General features: G+C 43.3%; 1 protein-coding gene and 2 non-coding genes across 5 annotated transcripts in view; all 3 read right to left on the reverse strand.

Annotated features, from left to right (window-relative positions):
* Positions 1 to 20,347, reverse strand: part of SMARCA2 (SWI/SNF related, matrix associated, actin dependent regulator of chromatin, subfamily a, member 2) — a 163,091-nt gene that overhangs the window by 39,059 nt on the left and 103,685 nt on the right. For all 3 annotated transcript variants that reach the window (XM_045563426.1, XM_045563428.1, XM_045563427.1), the window contains exon 27: positions 19,626 to 19,844. In XM_045563426.1, the coding sequence (XP_045419382.1) occupies positions 19,626 to 19,844 (219 nt within the window). The remainder of the gene's footprint in view (positions 1 to 19,625; positions 19,845 to 20,347) is intronic.
* Positions 3,787 to 3,848, reverse strand: LOC123646766. The gene has a single exon (XR_006738020.1). It is a non-coding gene; the product is annotated as a U7 small nuclear RNA (small nuclear RNA).
* LOC123646844 lies at positions 6,458 to 6,564 on the reverse strand. Its single transcript, XR_006738075.1, has one exon. It is a non-coding gene; the product is annotated as a U6 spliceosomal RNA (small nuclear RNA).

Below are 20,347 nucleotides of genomic sequence, written 5' to 3' on the forward strand. Positions count from 1 at the left end.
AAAAGAGGCCCCAGAGGGCTCCCTTGCCCCTCCTACCATGTGAGGACACAGGCAGCAAGAAGGCATCATCTAGGAGCCAAGAAGTGGAATTACCAGACATGGAATGTGCTGGCACCTTGATCTTTGATTTCCCAGCCTCCAGAACCATGGGAAATAAATTTCTGTTTATAAGCCACCCAGCCTGTAGCAGCCCAGACTAAGATACCACTTACATGAACATTCTATAAGTGACAGGAACACAAATCCAATGCCTCCCCATAGCATGCTGTATTTATCCCCACCTTTGTGATTACTCTCACTTCTCACCTGGAATGTCTTTCCCAATCCCCTGTACCTGTGCACATTGCACGCATGCTTCAGTGATCAACTCCCATTCCACTCCAGCCCCTAGATGTGCCAGATCATTTTTTTCCCCTCAGAGACCATGCCTTACTTTTTCTCAATTCTCCTATAGTACATAGCACAGTAATGGGGGAGAGAAAGTGAGGTACCATAAATACAGTTGAATATAAATTCAATTTTTAGATAGGGTTCCCCGGGAGAACTGCCTGTAGGTGTATACCTATTTACTGAACACTAATAATGAATCCAAGTATTAATATATTTGTTCTAGATAGTGCCATGTTAATCTTCGAGTATTACATGATAAACTCTAGCATCCAACTCACTGTATCTTTTCTTTATCACCCATGTCTCACCTCCCCTGTACTGTCAAGCTTTTAGAGTCACATTTACTGACGATTCTATATCCTGGCCACACCATAAAATTCCTTAGCACCCAGAAAGTCACTAATATTTTTCAAAAAGTTGCCAAAAGCTTCCTAATTCCCACATCTTAGTCTCATCTAAACCCTGTTTTATTTACTCTTTCCTCCATCTCTCCTTACTTAAAATCTCTCCTTCCTATAATCTTGCTGTAGTCTTATGTTTCCCTATCTTTCCTAACCACATTTTTCTCTCCTTAAATGCAGATTCCCCAACTTTTCCTTTGGTCTTTTTTCATTCTCATGGATTGTCAATAGGCAGTCAAATGTGGCCCCACTTGCCCCCCATTATTACAGGGGTATAAATGTTTTAGTTACACGGATTGCTTTTGTACTGCTCGAGACAAAGTCATACGTGTGCCCATCACCCAGATAGAGTACACTGCACCTGTTAGGTATGATTTCACCCATCCCCTCCTCCCCGCCCCCACCTGCTTGATTTCCGTTGAGTTTTACTTCTGAGTGTACAACAGACATCACTAAGTCCTATGTCCTCATCAGCAACAGCTGAGTTTCTTAACGACCCCGGAAGGACTTACTGCTAGAGAACTTCACAGCAGCCCCCCAGAGGGGATGCAAGGCGAAACTCAGGAAGGCATTAATCTCACCACTCCTAAGCAGGGCCTCCCTGCTAGACTCCTGCTGAGTAGCCTGGACACAGACTCACAATGCTCATCAGTCAGTGCTTTTGAGGAGCCCTAACTACTGACAGGAGGGCAGGAGGTACCTGAGAGGAATCCAGTCTCTCATTCTGGGTGTAAAATCTTCCATGGAGATCCAATTTGCCCCTATGGCTTCAAATAGGACCTTGTCGAGGCTCAGAAAGCAACGTCCCAAAGACTGTCCCTTCGACAAGGTGAGAGGTCTTAGAAGCTGTCTCAGAATCAAAATCCCTTTAACCTTGCATTGTAGCTGCACCTCCCACCAAGTGCAGGGAGAGACTAGCTCTGGAATTTCTTTATCTGGCCAAGAAAGCTTCTTTCCAAAAGAAACACAATTGCCTTCCTCCCCTCCCTGAAACCTCATTATTTATGTCAGAAAAGACTGAGGAATGCAAACACACCTGAAAGGACTTCTTCACAAGATAATACCTGCGTCTCAGGCCCAAATTCCCCAAAGTTCAGTTACAAGTTAATTTCTGTCCATTCATTCCCCTTATGATTTGCTGTCCCTTGGAAGAACTGTCCACATGGTCCATCTTCCCCCTCCCCTATGACAAAGGGTATATACGCTTCTATACTATACTGAGCCATTGGGTCATCATTCTCCTGTGATTCCCCCGTGCTATGCCTGTTAAAATAAATTTTGTACACCTTTCTCCTATTAATCTGCCTTGGTCAGTCGCACCTCCAGAAGGCTAAGGGAGTTTTCCCTTGGCCCCTACAACCTCAGTGCATATGGCTTCCAATATTCTCTCTAGCCCGTACTTCTTGGAGTTACCAACTGGGATTTCCACTATCCTACCAAATCAAGTTTATCACTTTTCCTCCAACTGACCAAATATTTCTCTTCCTGGATCCCTCCTGTCTAAAGGTAGCATCATTTCCCCCCAATTATCCAGGCTGGAAATCTTTAAAATCATCGGTTTCCCTTCTCACTTCCCTGCAGTCCTATTAGTCACCACATAGTTTACCTTTAAAATGGTTCATAAACAATCTTTTTCCTCTAGTCTCCTCTCTCATAGGGTCAAATGGCATCCCTTGTGGGTTTTCCTGCCCTCTCCAGCCTTTTCAATTCAAACACTTATCTTCTCCCTGCATAAGGAGGGACACATCATTCATCCTTCCATTTCAAATATGGTCAGGCTTTGAATTCTTTCTATAAAAGAGAATGAAGCCCGGATTCTTCGGTCATTCATAACCTCCAGGGTCTGGCTCCACCCTCGTTCTTTCCTCCCCACTTCTATTCCTATAAAAACTCTTCTCTCAACACACAGTATGCTTGGGTCACTTATTTCCAAGCCTCCATGTGCTTCCCTTAGCCCGGAATTCTGCTCCTGGCTCCCTCTTTCCTACCCAAAGTAGGCTCGTCTTTTAAAAAAGGGCTAAAATACCATCTTTTATAATATCCTATCTGGTCTCTCCTTCCCCCCCCCCCTCCGTACTATCACAATACATTACAGGTATTTTAATTCAGTTTGTTTAATTCTGCTTTGTGTAAGTTCACTTGTTTTAATGTCTGAATCTCCAATGTCAGCCTGAAATCTGTTTTGGAATTTTTTTTTAAGTCATTTTAATCAAAATAGCTTCCAAAGACACTGAAATTGATGACTTACTCACCAAAGGGACCCAAAAATCTTGCTGAAATAAAATTAAGTCTTTATTGTTTAGCCCACTGCTTTCTCAAAATGACAGGGCTTACTGAGGAAGCACATTCTAACACCTGGCTTAAATGATTACTATTCAAGGGAGGGCCATACAATTAGACAGTGAATTAAAATAAGCCAGGGCCAATATGAGTAATGGGGCAAAATGAAGATCTTTGTTTTTAGTTTGCTTGCTCCAGCCCATCTCCTTAAACTGTCTTTATTTTAACTAGTAACTATACAATCTTCTCTCTTGCTTTAGCTTCAAGAGTTAAATGGCTTAACAAAGATGTTCCATTCTACAGCCTATTAAATAAAATTTATAGGGTAGGGGGCACTGCTTTGGACTGAATTGCACTAGGCCTAACAGACCAAACCAAAATGTAGTTACTCATGCTGAAGTTCCACACCCACAAACTAAGTTGTTTATCTGACCTTCTTAGAAATCAGGAGAGAGATAGATAGAGAAAGAAATAATAGCCAAACCCCAAACAAGCCAGTTTTAGTCAGCATGATAAGAAAGTGCCCTCGGCTTTAACTTTTACAAGAAAAGCAACTTTGAAACAACCAGTCTGCTTTCCCCTATGTTTCTGCCATCCTCTGCGGCATGTTCATAAAACCCACCTCCTCTGCTTGGCTCATCAGAACACTCATTCTATTTTATCCTAGAATAGTAAAAGCCAATTAAGATTTTTTTTCCTTTTTATTATTTTTATTTGAGGTCTTCCTGTGAGGACTGGAAAACCTGCTAGGTGAATTCTAAAAGAGCTGTAACACTTGCCAATTAAAATCTTTAAACTAAGCTTGTAACTGTGTCTTTTCACAAGGCAAAAAGGACCTCCCAATGTTATCCCTGGCCTGAGGAGCCATGAAGATCAATATCCATTAGCTCAAGGGCAGAGCAGCCTCTGCAACTCGATTGAGGGGGGAAAGCCGAGGAAGGGCAGAGGCCCTGCATTCCCCAGAAGCAGCCGACCACAGGGTGCAGGGACTCACCTGTAGTCCCGGCAAGCCCCAGAGTCCTGCCTGCTGCCTGGCGGGATGAAGTCCATGCAGGAGCCCCTCTCCAGGAGGGGCCGGGTTTACAGCCTCCTGGGGAGGCCTCCCGTTCCCTCCAGGAGGCTGTCTTCAGCGCTCCGGCACAAGCCCTCCTACAGCCATGGAGACCACCTGTTGCTGATCTGACTCGCGTTCCTGCGCCTTTTCAAGGGGCCAGAGCTCATGAGCCAGGAGGAGGTTGGCTCGTTGGGCAAAGCAGCTGTAAACTGGGATGTGATTTCCTTTTTACCAAACTCCCACAGTCCCTCAGACGTGTGCAGATGTGCAGTTTCAAAATATAAAAGGCAAAATTCAATATTTGACATTCACTAAACAAATACTCCTATCATGAACTGCTAAATACAAACCATACTGCCTACCTGTGAGGCTTAGCTCCTCATCTGCAAAATGGGAGAGATAATACCCACTGCAAGTTGTTAAGGGGATTAAAAAGCGCTGTGTGTTTATGGCATCCAGTCTAGCACCGTCTGATACAGAGAAGGGAGCGGGTAGCGTACCTTCCCAGAGAAAGGGTCTGATTTGGTTCAAGAAAAGTCCTAAAAATTCTCTGGGAATGAATTTGGCTTAGGAATTCAGTCCTGGGGAGGGAAATGGCGTGATGCTTGCCAACTTGATGGCAGTAAGACAGCACGGACTGTGTAACACAAGAGGCAAGAAGTCATCCCTAAAAGAGAAGGGAAAACACTTTTGCCCCTTCTGTGAAACACCAAAGTCCTGTTTAGAGAAAGGAAGCAAAAACTGCTACTGCAGTGTGGGAAGGCACTTCCTCCTGTATCCCTTAATGGTCCTAAAAAAAAAAAAAAAAAGTCTTCTGGCACCAAGTGTCCAGTAAAACAGGGTGTTCTCAAGACTGAATGGAAGGACATGCAAATACCACTAACAAGGGCTGGGGCTTGATAAGGGGCCATGAGTTGGGATTTATTGAAGCTACTACAAAGGAGCTGAGCCTCACAACAGGTTAAAAATAATTCTGAATGTAATGGCACCAAAATAAGCTCTGTGATTTTACTTGACTGCTTCTCCAACCTGGATACATGAAGGTCAATAAAATTATAGGTGATTCTATTTTCTTTCTTCACTCTTCTGTATTTTTCATTATGCTTTTATGACAAGGAAATGCCTCCAGATAAATTTTACATGGAAAAAAAAAAAAAACCCCAAAGGTCCAGGTGTTTTGGGTAATGCTTATAAAAATCCAGAAAGATAGAACTAATAAAACAGTCAACCATCAGATCATGTAACCAGATAAATGGCGACAAATAAAAATATATATCAGTGAGCTCCTAAACTGGGTTTATTAATTCTCTTGCAGAGCAAATGTTCATGTCAGTGATTTCCCCCTGGAATGTTGACACCACAGTCTGTTGGTACTTTGCAATATCCTTCCCTATGCTTTCCAATGATATGCTGTGACATTAGTGGATTTTTTAAAAAAAATTAAAGTAAATGCAAATGAATTTGGTTTTGATAATTTTGGGAAAACTTGATATTTTTTTTTATTCTTATTTCAGCATATTGTGGGGTACAAAAGTTTAGCTTACGTACATTGCCCTTGCCCCCCGCCAGTCAGAGCTTCAAATGCATCACACTCATTATGTATGTATACACCCATCCCCTCCCCCACCCACATCTCCCTGACACCCGATCAATGTTATTCCTAAATGTGCTCTTAGGTGATCATCAATGAAACCAATTTGATGGTGAGTATATGTGGTGCTTATTTTTCCATTCTTGGGATACTTCACTTAATAGAATGGGTTCCAACTCTTTCCAGGAAAATACAAGAGGTGCTATATCACCATTGTTTCTTATAGCTGAGTAGTACTCCATGGTATACATATACCACATTTTATTAATCCACTCATGTATTGATGGGCACTTGGGTTGTTTCCACATCTTTGCAATTGTGAATTGTGATGCTATAAACATTCGGGTGCAGATATCTTTGTTATAGAATGTCTTTTGTTCTTCTGGGTAGATGCCCAATAATGGGATTGCTGGATCAAATGGTAGGTCTACTTGTATCTGTTTAAGGTATCTCCATATTGCTTTCCACAGAGGTTGCACTAGTTTTCAGTCCCACCAACAGTGTATGAGTGTTCCTGTCTCTCCGCATCCATGCCAACATTTATTGTTATGGGTCTTTTTGATAAAGGCCATTCTCACTGGAGTTAAGTGATATCTCACTGTGGTTTTGATTTGCATTTCCCTGATGATTAGAGATGTTGAGCATTTTTTCATGTTTGTTGGCCATTCTTCTGTCTTCTTTTGAAAAAATTCTGTTCCTGTCTTTTGCCCACTTTTTGATAGGGTTGTTTGATTTTTTTCTAAAAATATGGAACGCTTCACGAATTTGCGTGTCATCCTTGCGCAGGGGCCATGCTAATCTTCTCTGTATCATTCCAATTTTAGTATATGTGTTGCCGAAGCGAGCACAAAACTTGATGTTTTGATAAACAAAATGGATCCATTTGGGACCTGTTATATATTCTGCTAGGTAATGAGCAAGGGATCAAAAAAGTGACCAGGGTGGGTAGCTTCTTGATGACAGAGTGCTAGAAATTCTTGGTCTTGGTCTGTGCAGAATTGCTGAAGCCCCCAACTATTACACCTTGTGCTAAGGAAAGCAGCGCCTGTGACAGGGGTGCTTCTTTTAGAGCCCTACCACGTTGGCGTCCTGCCATCATGTCCCACGGGCACACAGGACTCGCTGCAACGCTGTAAACAACCAGGTGAGTCCCCGAAAGCTCTACATGCTGGGTCAGGTACTGAGCTACACATATGCATGAGAACCCTTTGTTTGTCAAACCTGCATTTTCCAGAGAAAGTCCAAAATCCGAGAGGAAAAAAATCTCTCACCCACACCCCTCTGAGTTTTAGTTCCTGAGACCTGAGACTCAGAGTTGGAGCCAGACCAAGGCAAACCCACATCATTCTTTCTAGGGTGACCAAAGGCAGAGCTGAAGAATGACAGGGCAGGAGACACGGGCTGTGCTCTCTTCCCCACCCCCGCTGTTCCCCACTTCATGACTCCAGTGTATAGATAAGGAAGCCCCAGGGGTGAAATGGCTTATCCAAGACTTCACATTGCAAAACTTGGGCAGATCTGGGTGCAGAGCCCTGATGCCTGTGCCCACCTACCTTCCACTAAGTTATCCAAGGCAAAGTGTGGAAGAGAAGAACAGAGCCACTGGTAGTCTTGTTAAAGCTCAACTTTTGAAAATATCATCTAAAATAATTTTTGGAAAAATATTCTACAAGGTCCCAGGGAAAGAGCTTCTAAAAAATAGCATCATGTCTCAGGAATTTGCTTTCTACAATGGGTGACGAGCAGGGACTTAAATATTGTTTCAGTAGGAGTGGCAGGAGGAGACTCAAGCTTTGCCTACAGCAAAGGGTCCTGGTCCCAACCACTGTTTTTCATGATTCTGACAATTTGTTCTTTAGTAGAAAATAAGAAAGGAAGTCATCTAAAAGGTACATGGCATCACACTTTAAATCAGCATACTCATTTGGGGAACTTTCCTATAACAAAATTAAAAAACCAAAACCCAATTAATTCAGAACTTTCTTTTTGCCTTTTAAGTTAGCTGTGTTGTTAATCTAGTTTTTGCTGAAAAAGAAATAAGAGCGTTCAAGCTAGAAGACGGCAGTTATAAAATTGATGGGAATTTCAGAGGAATAGCTGGGTTGAAGCAATGATTGTAATTTTTAATGCATATCTAAATAATCTTCATTAATATGTTCTGAAATTAGAACGAAACCCTCAAATTTCTGAAAAGCTCAAGCACTTTTATGTCAAAACTGTGTGCCTTTAGAATTCTTTTAAGTACGGAATCTTTACATGAAGGCACAGATCACTGGAATCTAACAGGAAAGAATCACAACAGTTTCTACCTTGACCTATATTAGTCAAAAAAACACATGATTCTACTGACTTTGCCAAAAGGATATGGACTAGAACCAAGTCTCCTCTCCTAGCCCTCGTTTCTGCCCAGTGCATTGACTTATTCACACGTCCGTACTGAGTCTTACAATGAGTTCAGTGAGCAGCTCCAGGTACTGGGATACAGCAGTGGAGAAGACAGGCGAGGCCTTGGCCTTCTTGGAGTTTAATACTAGTGGAAAGAGACAATGAAATGACTTTTAGGTAGCGGCAATGACAGCAAAGAACGTTAATGTAGGTTATGTGACAGTTACTGGCAGGGGCCTGCTATTTCAGAGAGGGTGGCCAGGAAAGGTCTCGCTGGAAAGAGATCATTAGGATGAGCAGGAGGCAGCATGGGAAGGTTTGGGAAAGAGGCCCCCAGAAGTGCGGAGGACCAGAAGGATGGTCCGGTAGGGTGGCTGCCCAGAGACTGAGGGGAGGGGAAAAGAGTCCAGTGCGAGGCAGAGGCCTGGTGACACAGCCTTATACACCACGTTAAAGTGTTTGGACATAACTATACTCACGATGGGAGGCCACTGGAGGGCTTTATGCAGGAGTGGTGATCAGAGCCGATACCTGTTTGGGAAAATTCCCACTGACTTTGCTAGGTCGCCACCTGAACGGCTGCTGTGAACTGAGGAAACCCATCCTCCAAAACGCCAGAAATCTGCAAATGTTACACATGCCAGACCCTTATTATTTTGGCAACTAAATCCTTGAATCTCTTTTTCTTTTGTCAAAGGTAAACGACCATGATGTGCTCAATTTCTCCTTCACTTGGGGCCAAGCTGGGTTGAGAGAGGCCACACGGGGCACAGGTGTTGCTGTTAGAAAGGCTTGCGCCTCCCAGCTGCAGCCAGGGCCATGAACCCAGCTGCCTTTTGTGTCCGGAGGCCACGCTGTTTGGCCAAGGAGGCAGCAGCCCTTTCCTCCTCTGGGAGTCTGAGGATGGAGTAAGGAAAAATTGTAAATATCCTTAGAGGGGACACTAAAACTCCAGCGTTAAGTAGAATATGTGTTGTTTAAACTCTGATTTCCTGAACAGTCAAAAGCCATACAAGTAGGAGCCTATTTTAATCTATTAATTCACACCTGTGTGTACTTGGAGACCTGCTCCCAACAAGCGCTCCAAGGTGGCTAACTGTGCACCATTACCTCTAGTACTGTCTCCTCTCTGGCTCTTAATTGCACTAACGAGGCAGGCCAGCCACGACTGTAAGGAAGAGAAAGTTAACATTGCTTTCCCTAGGCCAAGCACAGTATGGGGCTCAACCTAATCAATGTTCAATAAACGAATTGAATTTACTTTGTTTTTTTTTTTTTTTTTGAGACAGAGTCTCACTTTGTTGCCCGGGCTAGAGTGAGTGCCGTGGCATCAGCCTAGCTCACAGCAACCTCAGACTCCTGGGCTTAAGCGATCCTACTGCCTCAGCCTCCCGAGTAGCTGGGACTACAGGCATGAGCCACCATGCCCGGCTAATTTTTTTGTATATATATTTTTAGTTGGCCAGATAATTTCTTTCTATTTTTAGCAGAGACGGGGGTCTCGCTCTTGCTCAGGCTGGTCTCGAACTCCTGACCTCGAGCGATCCGCCCGCCTCGGCCTCCCAGAGCTAGGATTACAGGCGTGAGCCACCGCGCCCGGCCTGAATTTACTTTGAAACAGCCTCTGTGAATGTACTCACTGGTAAGAAAGCAGGGGGTGATCACCATTAAAACAAGAGTAAAAAGTAAAGCAAAAGCAGCTGCATGTGATTTCAGAGGTTATCTGTACATACACGGAAGGGACCCCGCAAATTAAAGATAATGCAACCCAAGCCATGTCCTAGCCAGATGGGCCACTCTAACGAAGGCAGACTGGATGGCTAACGTGACAGTTAATTCTGTGTGTCAAACTGACGGGGCTAAGGGATTGCCCAGATAGCCAGTAGAACATTGTTTTTGCATGCGTCCCTAAGGATGTTTCTGGAAGAGATTAGCATTTGAATTGGTAGACTGAGGAAAGACCTGCCCTCACCAATGTGGGTGGGAATCACCCAATCCTTTCAGGGCTGGAATGAAACAAAAAGGTAGAGGAAAGGTGAATTCCTGCTCATCTTGAGAGGTGAGATCCCCATTCTGCCCTCAGACGCTGCAGCTTCCGGTTCTTAGGCATTTGGAATCTGGAGTAATAGTGGTGGCCTCCACCCCGGTTCTCAGGCCTTCAGACTTGGACTAAATGACAGCACTGGCTTTCCTGGGTCTCCAGCGTGCAGATGGCATCTCATGGGACTCGGCCTCCGTAATTGTGAGTTGATTCCCATGATAAATCTCCTCTTCTGTATCTCTCCTGTATAGCCTGTTGGTTCTGTTTCTCTGGGGAACCCTGACTAATACAGCTTATAGACAACATAAATTTATTTTTCGTAGTTCCAGAGGCTAGAAGTCCAAGAAGAGGGTGCAGCATGGTTGGGTTTTGGTGAGGGCCTCTTCCAGCTTACAGACTGCCGGCTTCTTATTGTATCCTCACATAGCAGACAGAGCACTAATCCCATTCATGAGGGCTCTGCTCTCATGGCCTAATAACCCTCCAAAGGCCCTACACCTCCTAATACTATTGCAGCAGGGCTTAGGATTTCAACATAGGAATTTGTGGGGGACACAAACGTTCAGTCTGTTACAACCCAGGACAGTCAAAAGACCTGGCCAAGATCACATACTTAGTAGGTGGCAGTACAAGGACCCACATTCCAGGCTCCTGACTGCCAGCCCCAGTCTTCCTCCTGCAGGCAAGCAGGGTTAAGGAGGAAACCGGAGTAAAGCTCGTTCACAGCTGGGTGAGTACAGGGTGGTGCGCTTGTCACTTGTCATGAGTAAACCTGCGGCCAGGTCCCGTAGCACACGCAGCAAGTAAACACAGCATCCTCTTCCAATTCCACCACCGAGTAGGGAAGGTGGCCTTTTTGGTCCCCTTTACCTTTTGCCTGTCACTCCAAACTTTTTCTTCAAGACACACAAGAGATTTTTTTTTCCTTTCTTTTCCTATTACCCATTAGGTTTTCTCTGAACTAATTTACTACTTTTTCTTAATAGGTAATACATATTTTTTGAATCTTTCTTATATGCCAGGTTCTACGTTACACACATTTAAACCTCAGAACACCCCATCAAGCAGGTTCTATGATTTCCCCTAAGAGGACAACAAAGCTATGAGAGGTTACACAAGGTCCCCAAGGTCACAGAGCTAATTAGGTGGAGCTGGAATTTGAACCCTTGGTTCATCAGATTCTAAGGCTTATACTCTTAACCATTATCCTAAACTCCCCAGATGGAGAGCCATCAAAAGTCACAGTTCTTTTCCTGTGATGAAGTCACCCCGCCCTGTCTCTGCCTTCCTAAAATGTACCTTCACACCCCCACCCCATGGATGAAGATTTTCTTTGTGTAGCCTCACTGATTTTTAAAAAACTAAAAAAAAAAATGCACAGAACAAAAACCAAATCTTGATTCAAAAAAGCCAGCTATACTCCTAAAACCATTTATTCCTCTGCAGTAGTTTGCTCTACCTCATGATAATGTGAACTTATTGGGGCTTCTTAGTATCTGCAAGCCAGATCCAGTTTCCCACGGTTACTTTCGATGACTCACTTTGATTTCAGACCTGAATGCCGACTTCAAAAGATAAAACTCAAGATCAGAAATTCCAGGCATCAATGTTTTAAAAATCAATCAAAACAAGTCCCTCTCACTTCTCAATCTTTAGTATTTACTTTAGTTGGCCCTCTGAGGACTATTTCTTCTATTGAATTTATTCTACCAAATTCTGACAAAAGAGAACACCTTAAGGTCCAATTGCTGTAAAAGCAAACCAGTCAATGGATTTAAGAACAAAATAAAAAGTGTATAAAATTATTAAAATTCGTATACTACTGTCAAATATTTCCCCAAACAATTCACAACTCTTTTTCCCATTAATTAGTTCAGTACTTCCAACCTCAAGTATTGAAGAACCTGGAATTTGGCAAAACCCAGATCTATTTTCTAGGGCCTTAGCTCTCCCTTGTGTATAAAAACGGAAATGCAGCTTGCTAGAAAATTTTGCCCCAGTAAATCTGATGACCCAATTTTAAAAGCTCAAATGCCATTTGCTAACAGAAAACAAGAACGATTTTTTTTTCCAAGTCATCTTATAGCAAAAAGCAAGGAAAGATTATTTAAAGCAACAAAACAAAAGCAGCAAGATATTAAAAGTATTGCGCACATTATGCTTTAGATAAAGGATCCAAAAAAAGAAAAACTCTTGCCAGTATAAAATATTTTAGGAGAAAAGTATGTCTCCCAGAATCACTAAACACTTTCAGCTGAAATATAGCAGAGAGATTCCAGCCCCTGTCTCTGATTTCAGGCCGGATCAGACTTAATCCAGCCCAAACAGAGGAGACATTATCTTGTTCCAAAAATTTCCACAGAGAAAAATCTACAGTCTCCCTCTTCATACGTGGAGGAAATATTTTATTTCTCATTGTGTATTTCAAATATTTTGTTTGAAAGACCAATTTTTTAAAATCTTTCTTCATACTTTTCCCAGTTCTTTGTCACTAATTCTCCATGGATTTGTTTGCCTTTTCCTGTGTGGTGTTCAGCAGTTTGGCTGCCTGTGATGACAGGCCCACTATGGGAGCTTTATCCTATATTTGCATGCTGGTGTGATGTCAACTTTTTAAGACACCAGAGTAAATTCCATACAGAGGTGTTACATTTTACTTTATTGATTACCCACCGCCCTACTCTTACATATTTTAAGAGTCTCGTATTTGGTTTTCTCCTCTACAAACTCTGGGAAGAAGAAGACCCCAAAATCCTTTTAGTGGTCAGCACACATGATTATGGGGACCCATTCAGGCACACAAATCGTGGGAAACTCAAGCTCTCATCTGGTGACAGACCAGTCAAGGCAAAAGAGGGTGTTTCGTCTTTCCATAAGGCTCCTTTTGACTCTGTGTCTTCTAAAATGTGCGGTATCTATGACCAGATTTAAAGATGCCAGGAAGTGAGTCTCCTTACCATCATCTACACAGCATTTATTGAGGCCCAAGTGCATGAGGTATTACAAAACAAAGAGGTGTCTTCTTTCATCGCCAGGAGTTTATGCAGTGTACCAAAAGAAGCATCTACATGCTTATACATAAGGACTCCATGCAGACAGATGATGCCATGGAAGGATAACAAGAAACATCAGCAAATAAGAGATTTTTCAAAATTACAGTCTCAAGACATCAGATCCACTGCAAGACAAAGGCATATTCTCCCAAGTCCATTCGCTCCATTGGCTGGCAATTGCACATTATCCAGAGCACATAATCTAGATTGCATTCCAATTATCTTCAAGTGCTGTGGGGCAAAAATCACTCATGCAGCGATTAAACAAATTCAGGCATATCACTAAATGTTTTAAGGGAAGGGAAGGATTCTGAAGTTGGCAGGGGAACTGAAGGAACAGGAAGAAGAAGGCATTCTAGAAATCACCCTCCAGCCCATTTTTCAGCTCTGCAGTCACCACAACCTTGCAGAGTCTCTGCCTCCATATCGATGGCTGCATTATGATGCTAGAAGCATCACAGCTGGTGTGTGCATGGCTGAAGTTCAACCAAAAATGCTGGCCCACTGGGCTCATCAGAAGTCTCTGCCAATTTAGGTAGATGGAATGCCTGCTCTCACACATAAAGAGGCAAAGATATTTTTCCAAGAAATTATCAAGATGAGCCAATTCTTGTGCATGTGCAAACACATGCATATGTAATACAGCTCTGCTATCACCTTGGGTACACCATGGGAAAGCTACAAAATAGCCACAGAATGTTTTTAACCATATTAATATTCTCTTCTACATGTTCTACAGGGGCCATTCCCTCTAGAGCGACCCATTGCCTTGAGGAGAATTAGAATCAAGTTGATATGCAAAGTCAAGAAAGACAAATATAACCTCTGACTTCCCAAATAGGATTGTGAGCCCACCACCACAGCGATCTAAATGAAGCGTCACTGATAGAAGAGTTCCTCAGTTCTAGAGGCTGTTTGCAATCCAGAGCCAAGCCTCGTGGACAGGGACCCTCAGAACAGCACTGGAAGCCACGGTGCAGAGCCTGAGACTTGGGGGACACAGTGCCTGGGAAGTTGTTGCCTGACAGGAAGGCAAGGAGAGGAGTCTTCTTCCATGGAAGGAGAGGGAGCAAAGAGGGAGAGAGGGAAGAGGTGGAGCCTGAAGATATTGCTACCTGTTATATAATGAAGAATCCGTCTGGTCTTCATCCTGGGTTCCTGGCATGGAGTTTCTACAAGGCTTGGCATTTCGTGAGGTGACTTGTGATGGGCCCCTAGATGGCTTCAGATGGGGCTTCAGAAGGACCCACCACTTTACTAGAGGGTTGGGACTGTGAGCCGGCCTGACCTCCAAGGAGAACAGAGAGGCTGGAGACTGATTTCAATCATGTGACCAATGATTTATTTAATCACGCATACATTACAAAGCCCCAGTAAGGACCCTGGACACGGAAGCTCAGTGGTGCTGGAAGAGCAATGCACCCTGATTCCATGAGGAGAGGGCAAGGGAGCTCTGGGTTCCGCCCAGACCTGGTCCTCTGCCTCTCTTCACTTGGCTAGTCCTCTTGATGTTTTTATATGTTATAATGAAACCGTGCAAGTGCCAGCAGTACCTTTCCAAGTTCTGTGAGTCATTCTAGCAAATTATCGAACCCAAAGGGTTCATGGGAATCCCTGAATTTACAGCCAGTAAGTCAGAAGTGTAGGAGACCTAGGGACCCCAGAGTGTGGCTGGCATCTGAAGTCAGGGTGGTCTCATTAAGGACTGGGCCTCTAACCTGCGGGGTATGTGTTAACTCCGGGTAGGTAGTGCCAGAATCGAACTGCAGTTGGGGTTGAAATAGAATGCTGCCCCTTCAGGGTCCAAACCTGGGGCGACTGAGGGGAGTGAAGTGGGGAACAAGAGAGTGAGGAACTGACAATGCTCAGCAGTGGATTTACTGGGAAGCTAATGAAGTTTGGGCTGCAGGTCTCTCACTCGCAAGCTCCTTCCCATGCTCTGAGAGGGCCCCTCATTGTGTTCATGTGGTCACGTATTTTTAAAATATTTTTAAATTTAAGACATTTTGAAGGGCTTGTTTTAAAAAGCTCCAGGACCCACCCAACCATCAGATTCTAGAAGCTTCAAGTTTGACAACCCCCTGGTGGTGACTTAGTAACTGTTGAGGGAGAACGTGCTTCATGTTCTGGCACAGCGTGGGGAAAGCGGCCAAGAGTCTGCAGGCTCCCAAACAGAATACAAAAGTTCTGAGAGCACTGTGAGACCAAAGAGGCCAGGGGCCTTATGGGGCAGCTGAATGCAGAAACACTGCCAACTAGAGCCTGTGGCTAGGACCCCAGACTGCAACAGCACCTGTCATCGAAGTCTCCAAGAGAATGAGAAGGGACCAACTGCATATCAAGACCTGGCAGGACAGGAGCAGGCCAGCAGCCCTGTGCTGAGACCAGAGGAGACCTGCAGGGAAGTGGGAGAACCAGGACGCCTGCACCCAATGCCACGCTGAAAACACCAGCTTCCACCTTTAGCAGATGCCGTCTTGGGAAGGAAAATGGGGTGGGAGCCCCCAAAAGAAGAAAGAAGCAGCCCAGAGGGTAAGTAAATGTTGAACTATCTCCAAAAGATGAAGTTAACCTGAGACCAGCTAACACCAAAGACATTTAAGTTTCCTCAATGGAAACAAGGATTTCAAGACAACTTATGGAAACAAGGATTTCAAGACAACTTAAAATACCTTTTTTTTTTTTTTTAACTGAGCTGTGATTGAAATTGTGATCCTCCTCATCAAAAACAACATTATGAATACAGGAAAAAAATGTTGAATTCTTCCAACTAAACAGATTCTCTTAAAGGACACTGTGGGAATTTTTAGCATACTATGATTACAAAATAAAACCTGTTTGTGATGAAACTCTAACACCATTTGCAAAGAAAGTGGCCATATCACTTAAATTTAACCTCCGAGTGCTGAAGCAAAGACTGCTAGGTATTCACCAAAAACCTTGTTTTCCTGGGCTCACAACCAGACCACAGTTCCCAGTCTCCCTTACAGCTGGAGTGGCCCCATAACCAAGTTCTAGCCAATGGAACGTGAGCAGAAGGGATGTGGAACCATTTAGGCAGGGCCTGCTAGAATTCCACACCCACTACTCCATGCTGTTCTCCCCACTTCCAGCTCATGAGGATGGAGATGACCAAGCTGGCAGAGGCTCTGTCAGCCTGGATCCCTGAATGACCCCATGGAGAACAGCTGTTCTCACCAACCAGAAACACCCACTACTATCAACTTTTCTGTGAGTGAGAAAGCAACTTTAATTTAATTTTTTTTTTTTTTGGATAGGTCTATGGAAAGGGCATGGGAGGTCCATCTGTGGCAGCAGTGAACATTCTCCTTACCTGTACTCTTATACATCAATCCAGTGCTGTTTCAATTTGGCAGTCAATGGACACTTATTAGTTGCACACTGAAACCCTAAATTCTAAGAAGATACAGATCCAGCTTACCGCCTAGTCAGGGAAGCAGGCAGGTTGGCAGCTACCAAGAATACTGGGAAATGGTGACAGAAGGAAATGCAAAGAACTGAGAGAACACAGTGCAAAGTGCGAGTAGCATTCGCCTGTGAAGGCACCACAGAGGAGGTGGCAATTGAGTTTGGCCTCGAAGGATGAGGAAATTTCAAGATAAAGAAGAGGGTAGGAAAGTTCATTCCAGAATGAACGCGAGTACACAAACATTTTATCCATAAGGCTGTGATGCTAAAGACAGAAAAAAATATATATTCTGTTCGTCCAATTAAGGACAGTAAGGAGCAGCTATAGGGAAAGAGGATTCCATTCAAAGGGAGGAAGAACTAAAAATCAGAGCTGACTGTGAACTAGAGGGACCATGCGGACAAAAATGTAGTGTGTTTCCTTTCAGGGTTGGCCAGCCTCTTGGCACAGGGACTGCAGAGAATGTGATTTAAGTAAGGGACGGGCAGTCGTTGCTCCATTCAGCTGCCTTCCAACTCTGGGATTCTACGTATCTCCGATGCCTCTGCCAAACAGGCTTTGTACAACATTGCCAGGAAAAAGAAGAATTATTTTAGCCCTGTTACAGCATTTCTTACAGAACAGTCCTTGCCAAACTGCCTTTCAAGGCTATGTTGGCTGGGTTCACGCAACATGTTAAATCCTAAGCCAGTAGAGAACATCTTCACATCCAGGCCCATGAGAACCCCTTAATATCCATTTATTATCAAAAAGCTTAATAGGCTGATATTAAATAGGATTGCTGGTGTTGAACAAAAAAACACATGACAGTAAATATCTATTTTGAATGTTTAGGCCATGGGGCATTCTGTGTTCAGTACGTGTCCTAGTTAACAGCAAGTCGCCAGTTCACACCAAATATAGACATATGGTTTCCAAAAGATTAGATTATAAAATGATATATTACAATAAAGCTGTATTGAGAATAGTTTTATCCTTCTTGGATGACTTAGTATGTTGCAAGGCACTGTAGGGTTAAAATTATAAAAATCCACAGTGTAGTTTCGTAAAACAAACTAGTTTTCCATTTTTAGATGTTTATGTTATAGGTAAAAGAAGTCTACTAGATGCACTAAAAAGAGAAATGCTATCCTAACATTACTGGTAAGTTAGTAGCTTTTCACTTTCCTCTTATAAGGTCATACTTTCATTTTCACAAACATTTATCGAGTCTCTACCATGTGCTGGGTACTGTGCTAATTCTCAGCAATATAAATTGAATGAAAAAGAGGAAAAAAATTAGGCATCAAACATGAAAACTCCCTAAGAATCATAATGTTATTTTTCTTACAGCAATTCCCAATGACTATAAAAAAAGATAAGCTCAGCTACATTCTTGCCCAATAAAGAGTTATTTTGCTTGTAATGTTTAGAGATTATACATACAGACTTTAAAACCCTGGCCTAGATTATTGTTGTCTCATATGCTGTAATAATATTCCAGGTATTTGATTTATTGTTTAAACAAAAGAGAAAGGGAATAGAAGTTTCCTGAGCTCAGAAATGACTATTAAATGAAAAAAACCCATTATAGAATGAATCTTAATTATACAACTACAACCTCAATATAGTGAAATAAAGAAAATTCATAAAATTATATTCTGAGGCCATTCAAATGGAATATTTGGCTGGAAATGACAGTAAAACAATCACACACAAGTTACATTTTATACACCATTGCTCAACCATAAATATGAGTGATGCTTTGTTAGTCTCTCTCTTTTCAGAGTCACACAGACTTCAATCTTGTCGAAATTCAAGTCACATCCCTCTCATCACACAACATCCTGAGTAAATTACATCTCAAGTGGTGCCAAGACCTGTCTGCCTTTGATATTCAATCTCGAAATACTTCCCACTGCCTTTCTACCCATCTACCTATGTATGGCCTGGGTCCTAAAATCCATGTTTCGCAAAGCTTGGGAACTGTATTCCCTTTTGATAAAATGAACAATTCCCATACAACAGCTTCTATTTGGTTTGGTTTTTACCCAACTGCACTTACTATTTCCAGCATGCGTTTATTGGCCTTGTCTGGAATGCATGTCCTAGGTTGCTCTGCCTGTCTAGGTACTAAGTCCGCTCCCAATAATGGAAAGTAGAGCTAAACCCTCAAATGAAAGGTTCACACGGGCCTCCACAATCAACACACGTGACGCCTGTGAGCATTTTGATATTTCGGTGCTCTCTGAGGAACATTCTGAGATTTCAGTCCCCAGTCAAAATGAGAAATCACCATTTTCCACAGGGAAAAAGAACACAAACAAACTCTAGAATAACATTGCCAAACATCAGTGACCCGAGTCCCAGGCTCCAGACTGTGTTTGCAATGGACAGATCAGACCAAGCCGGAATCAAGCACACAAATGCACCAGCACCCACTGATTCTGTTCTTTCTAACCAGCTGTGTGCCCTGCATAGTCATATAACCTCTCTGGGCCTCAATTTCCTTGTCAAACCAAGAGAGTACAAAGGCACCTTCCAGCTTTAAATGTGCTATGGGTCTAACAAAATAACAATGCAGTTAGAAAGCTCTGCTGTCCCTGGGCCATCTCTGCAGGCCTTGCAAAAGTAAAGCCCCGATTAAGATCGTAAAATGAGGGGGAACAATTAAAAAGATTTCTAAGGTGCCCTTCCACATTGTGATTGTCAGTTGGAGAGGGTGAGGCGTGACCGGGCAATTGGTCATAAAACATTAGTGGGTCTCACAGCTCTCATAATCCTGTGCTTCCAATGGCCAATCTGCTCTAGCAAAAAATTCTTCCTGATATTTTTTCTAAGCACTGCCTTGCAATGCAGAACGCCCTCCCTGCAACAGCAGGACGACTTTACCTGCTGTGTTCAACAGCTCCTTCCCTTTGAGGGGCAACGCGTCCCCCTCAGGGAATTCCAGCTCTAGGTTTCTCCAAGCCAACAAAAACACTCTACCCAACACGGGCGAGTCAGGAAAGCCACACTTACCCTTAGCCACTGCTTTTCGGTGAGGGCATCGCTGTAGTCCACGTCACGGCGCTGGCGAGACCCCCTCCCAAATATCTTCTCCTCCTCTTCTTCGCACGTCAGCCTTTCTACTTCGGCATCATCCTTAATAATCCAGGACGGCAGCTCATCTTCTTCCATCAAGCGGGGCTTGCGCTTCGGGTTCCGGGCATCTTCCCGCCGCCGGTCCATGTCCATGCGCTGGAGATATTAACGACAGTGTCACCAAAGGGAAAGGGGTTTCTGTGTGGCATAGTGTTTACAGTACCTACAACTTTCCCAAATTGTCTCCTATGGCCACAGGGTCCCTTTCAGCTGCTCATCCTGGTTGAGTTGTTCTAGCTCATCCCTAAAGTACGGTGTCTGGGGAGAGATTCCATAAAGCCAATGCCTTCCCCTCCTCTGCATCCACCTTTTGAAATTTATTTGTACATTTAAAAAAAAATACTCTTTAAGAACTCCTTTTCTTAGTTTATGTGTGTACAAAGCTTCCCCTTAAGTAACAGTGGGAAAATTGGGAATGCATTTTAAAAATATGAGCTCCGGCTATATGATTATAGTTGCTTCCTTGGAATATATTCTTTGAGCATATACAAGAAAGTGCTCATTAAGAAAATGAACTTTTATTCAATAGGGCTGATGCTTTTAATGAAATAATCAGGAAAGGAAAAAAAACCACAGTGACCCAAGTGACAAAATAGCCA

The sequence above is a fragment of the Lemur catta genome, chromosome 10, assembly GCF_020740605.2.
Source record: "Lemur catta isolate mLemCat1 chromosome 10, mLemCat1.pri, whole genome shotgun sequence".
Taxonomy (NCBI): Eukaryota; Metazoa; Chordata; class Mammalia; order Primates; family Lemuridae; genus Lemur; species Lemur catta.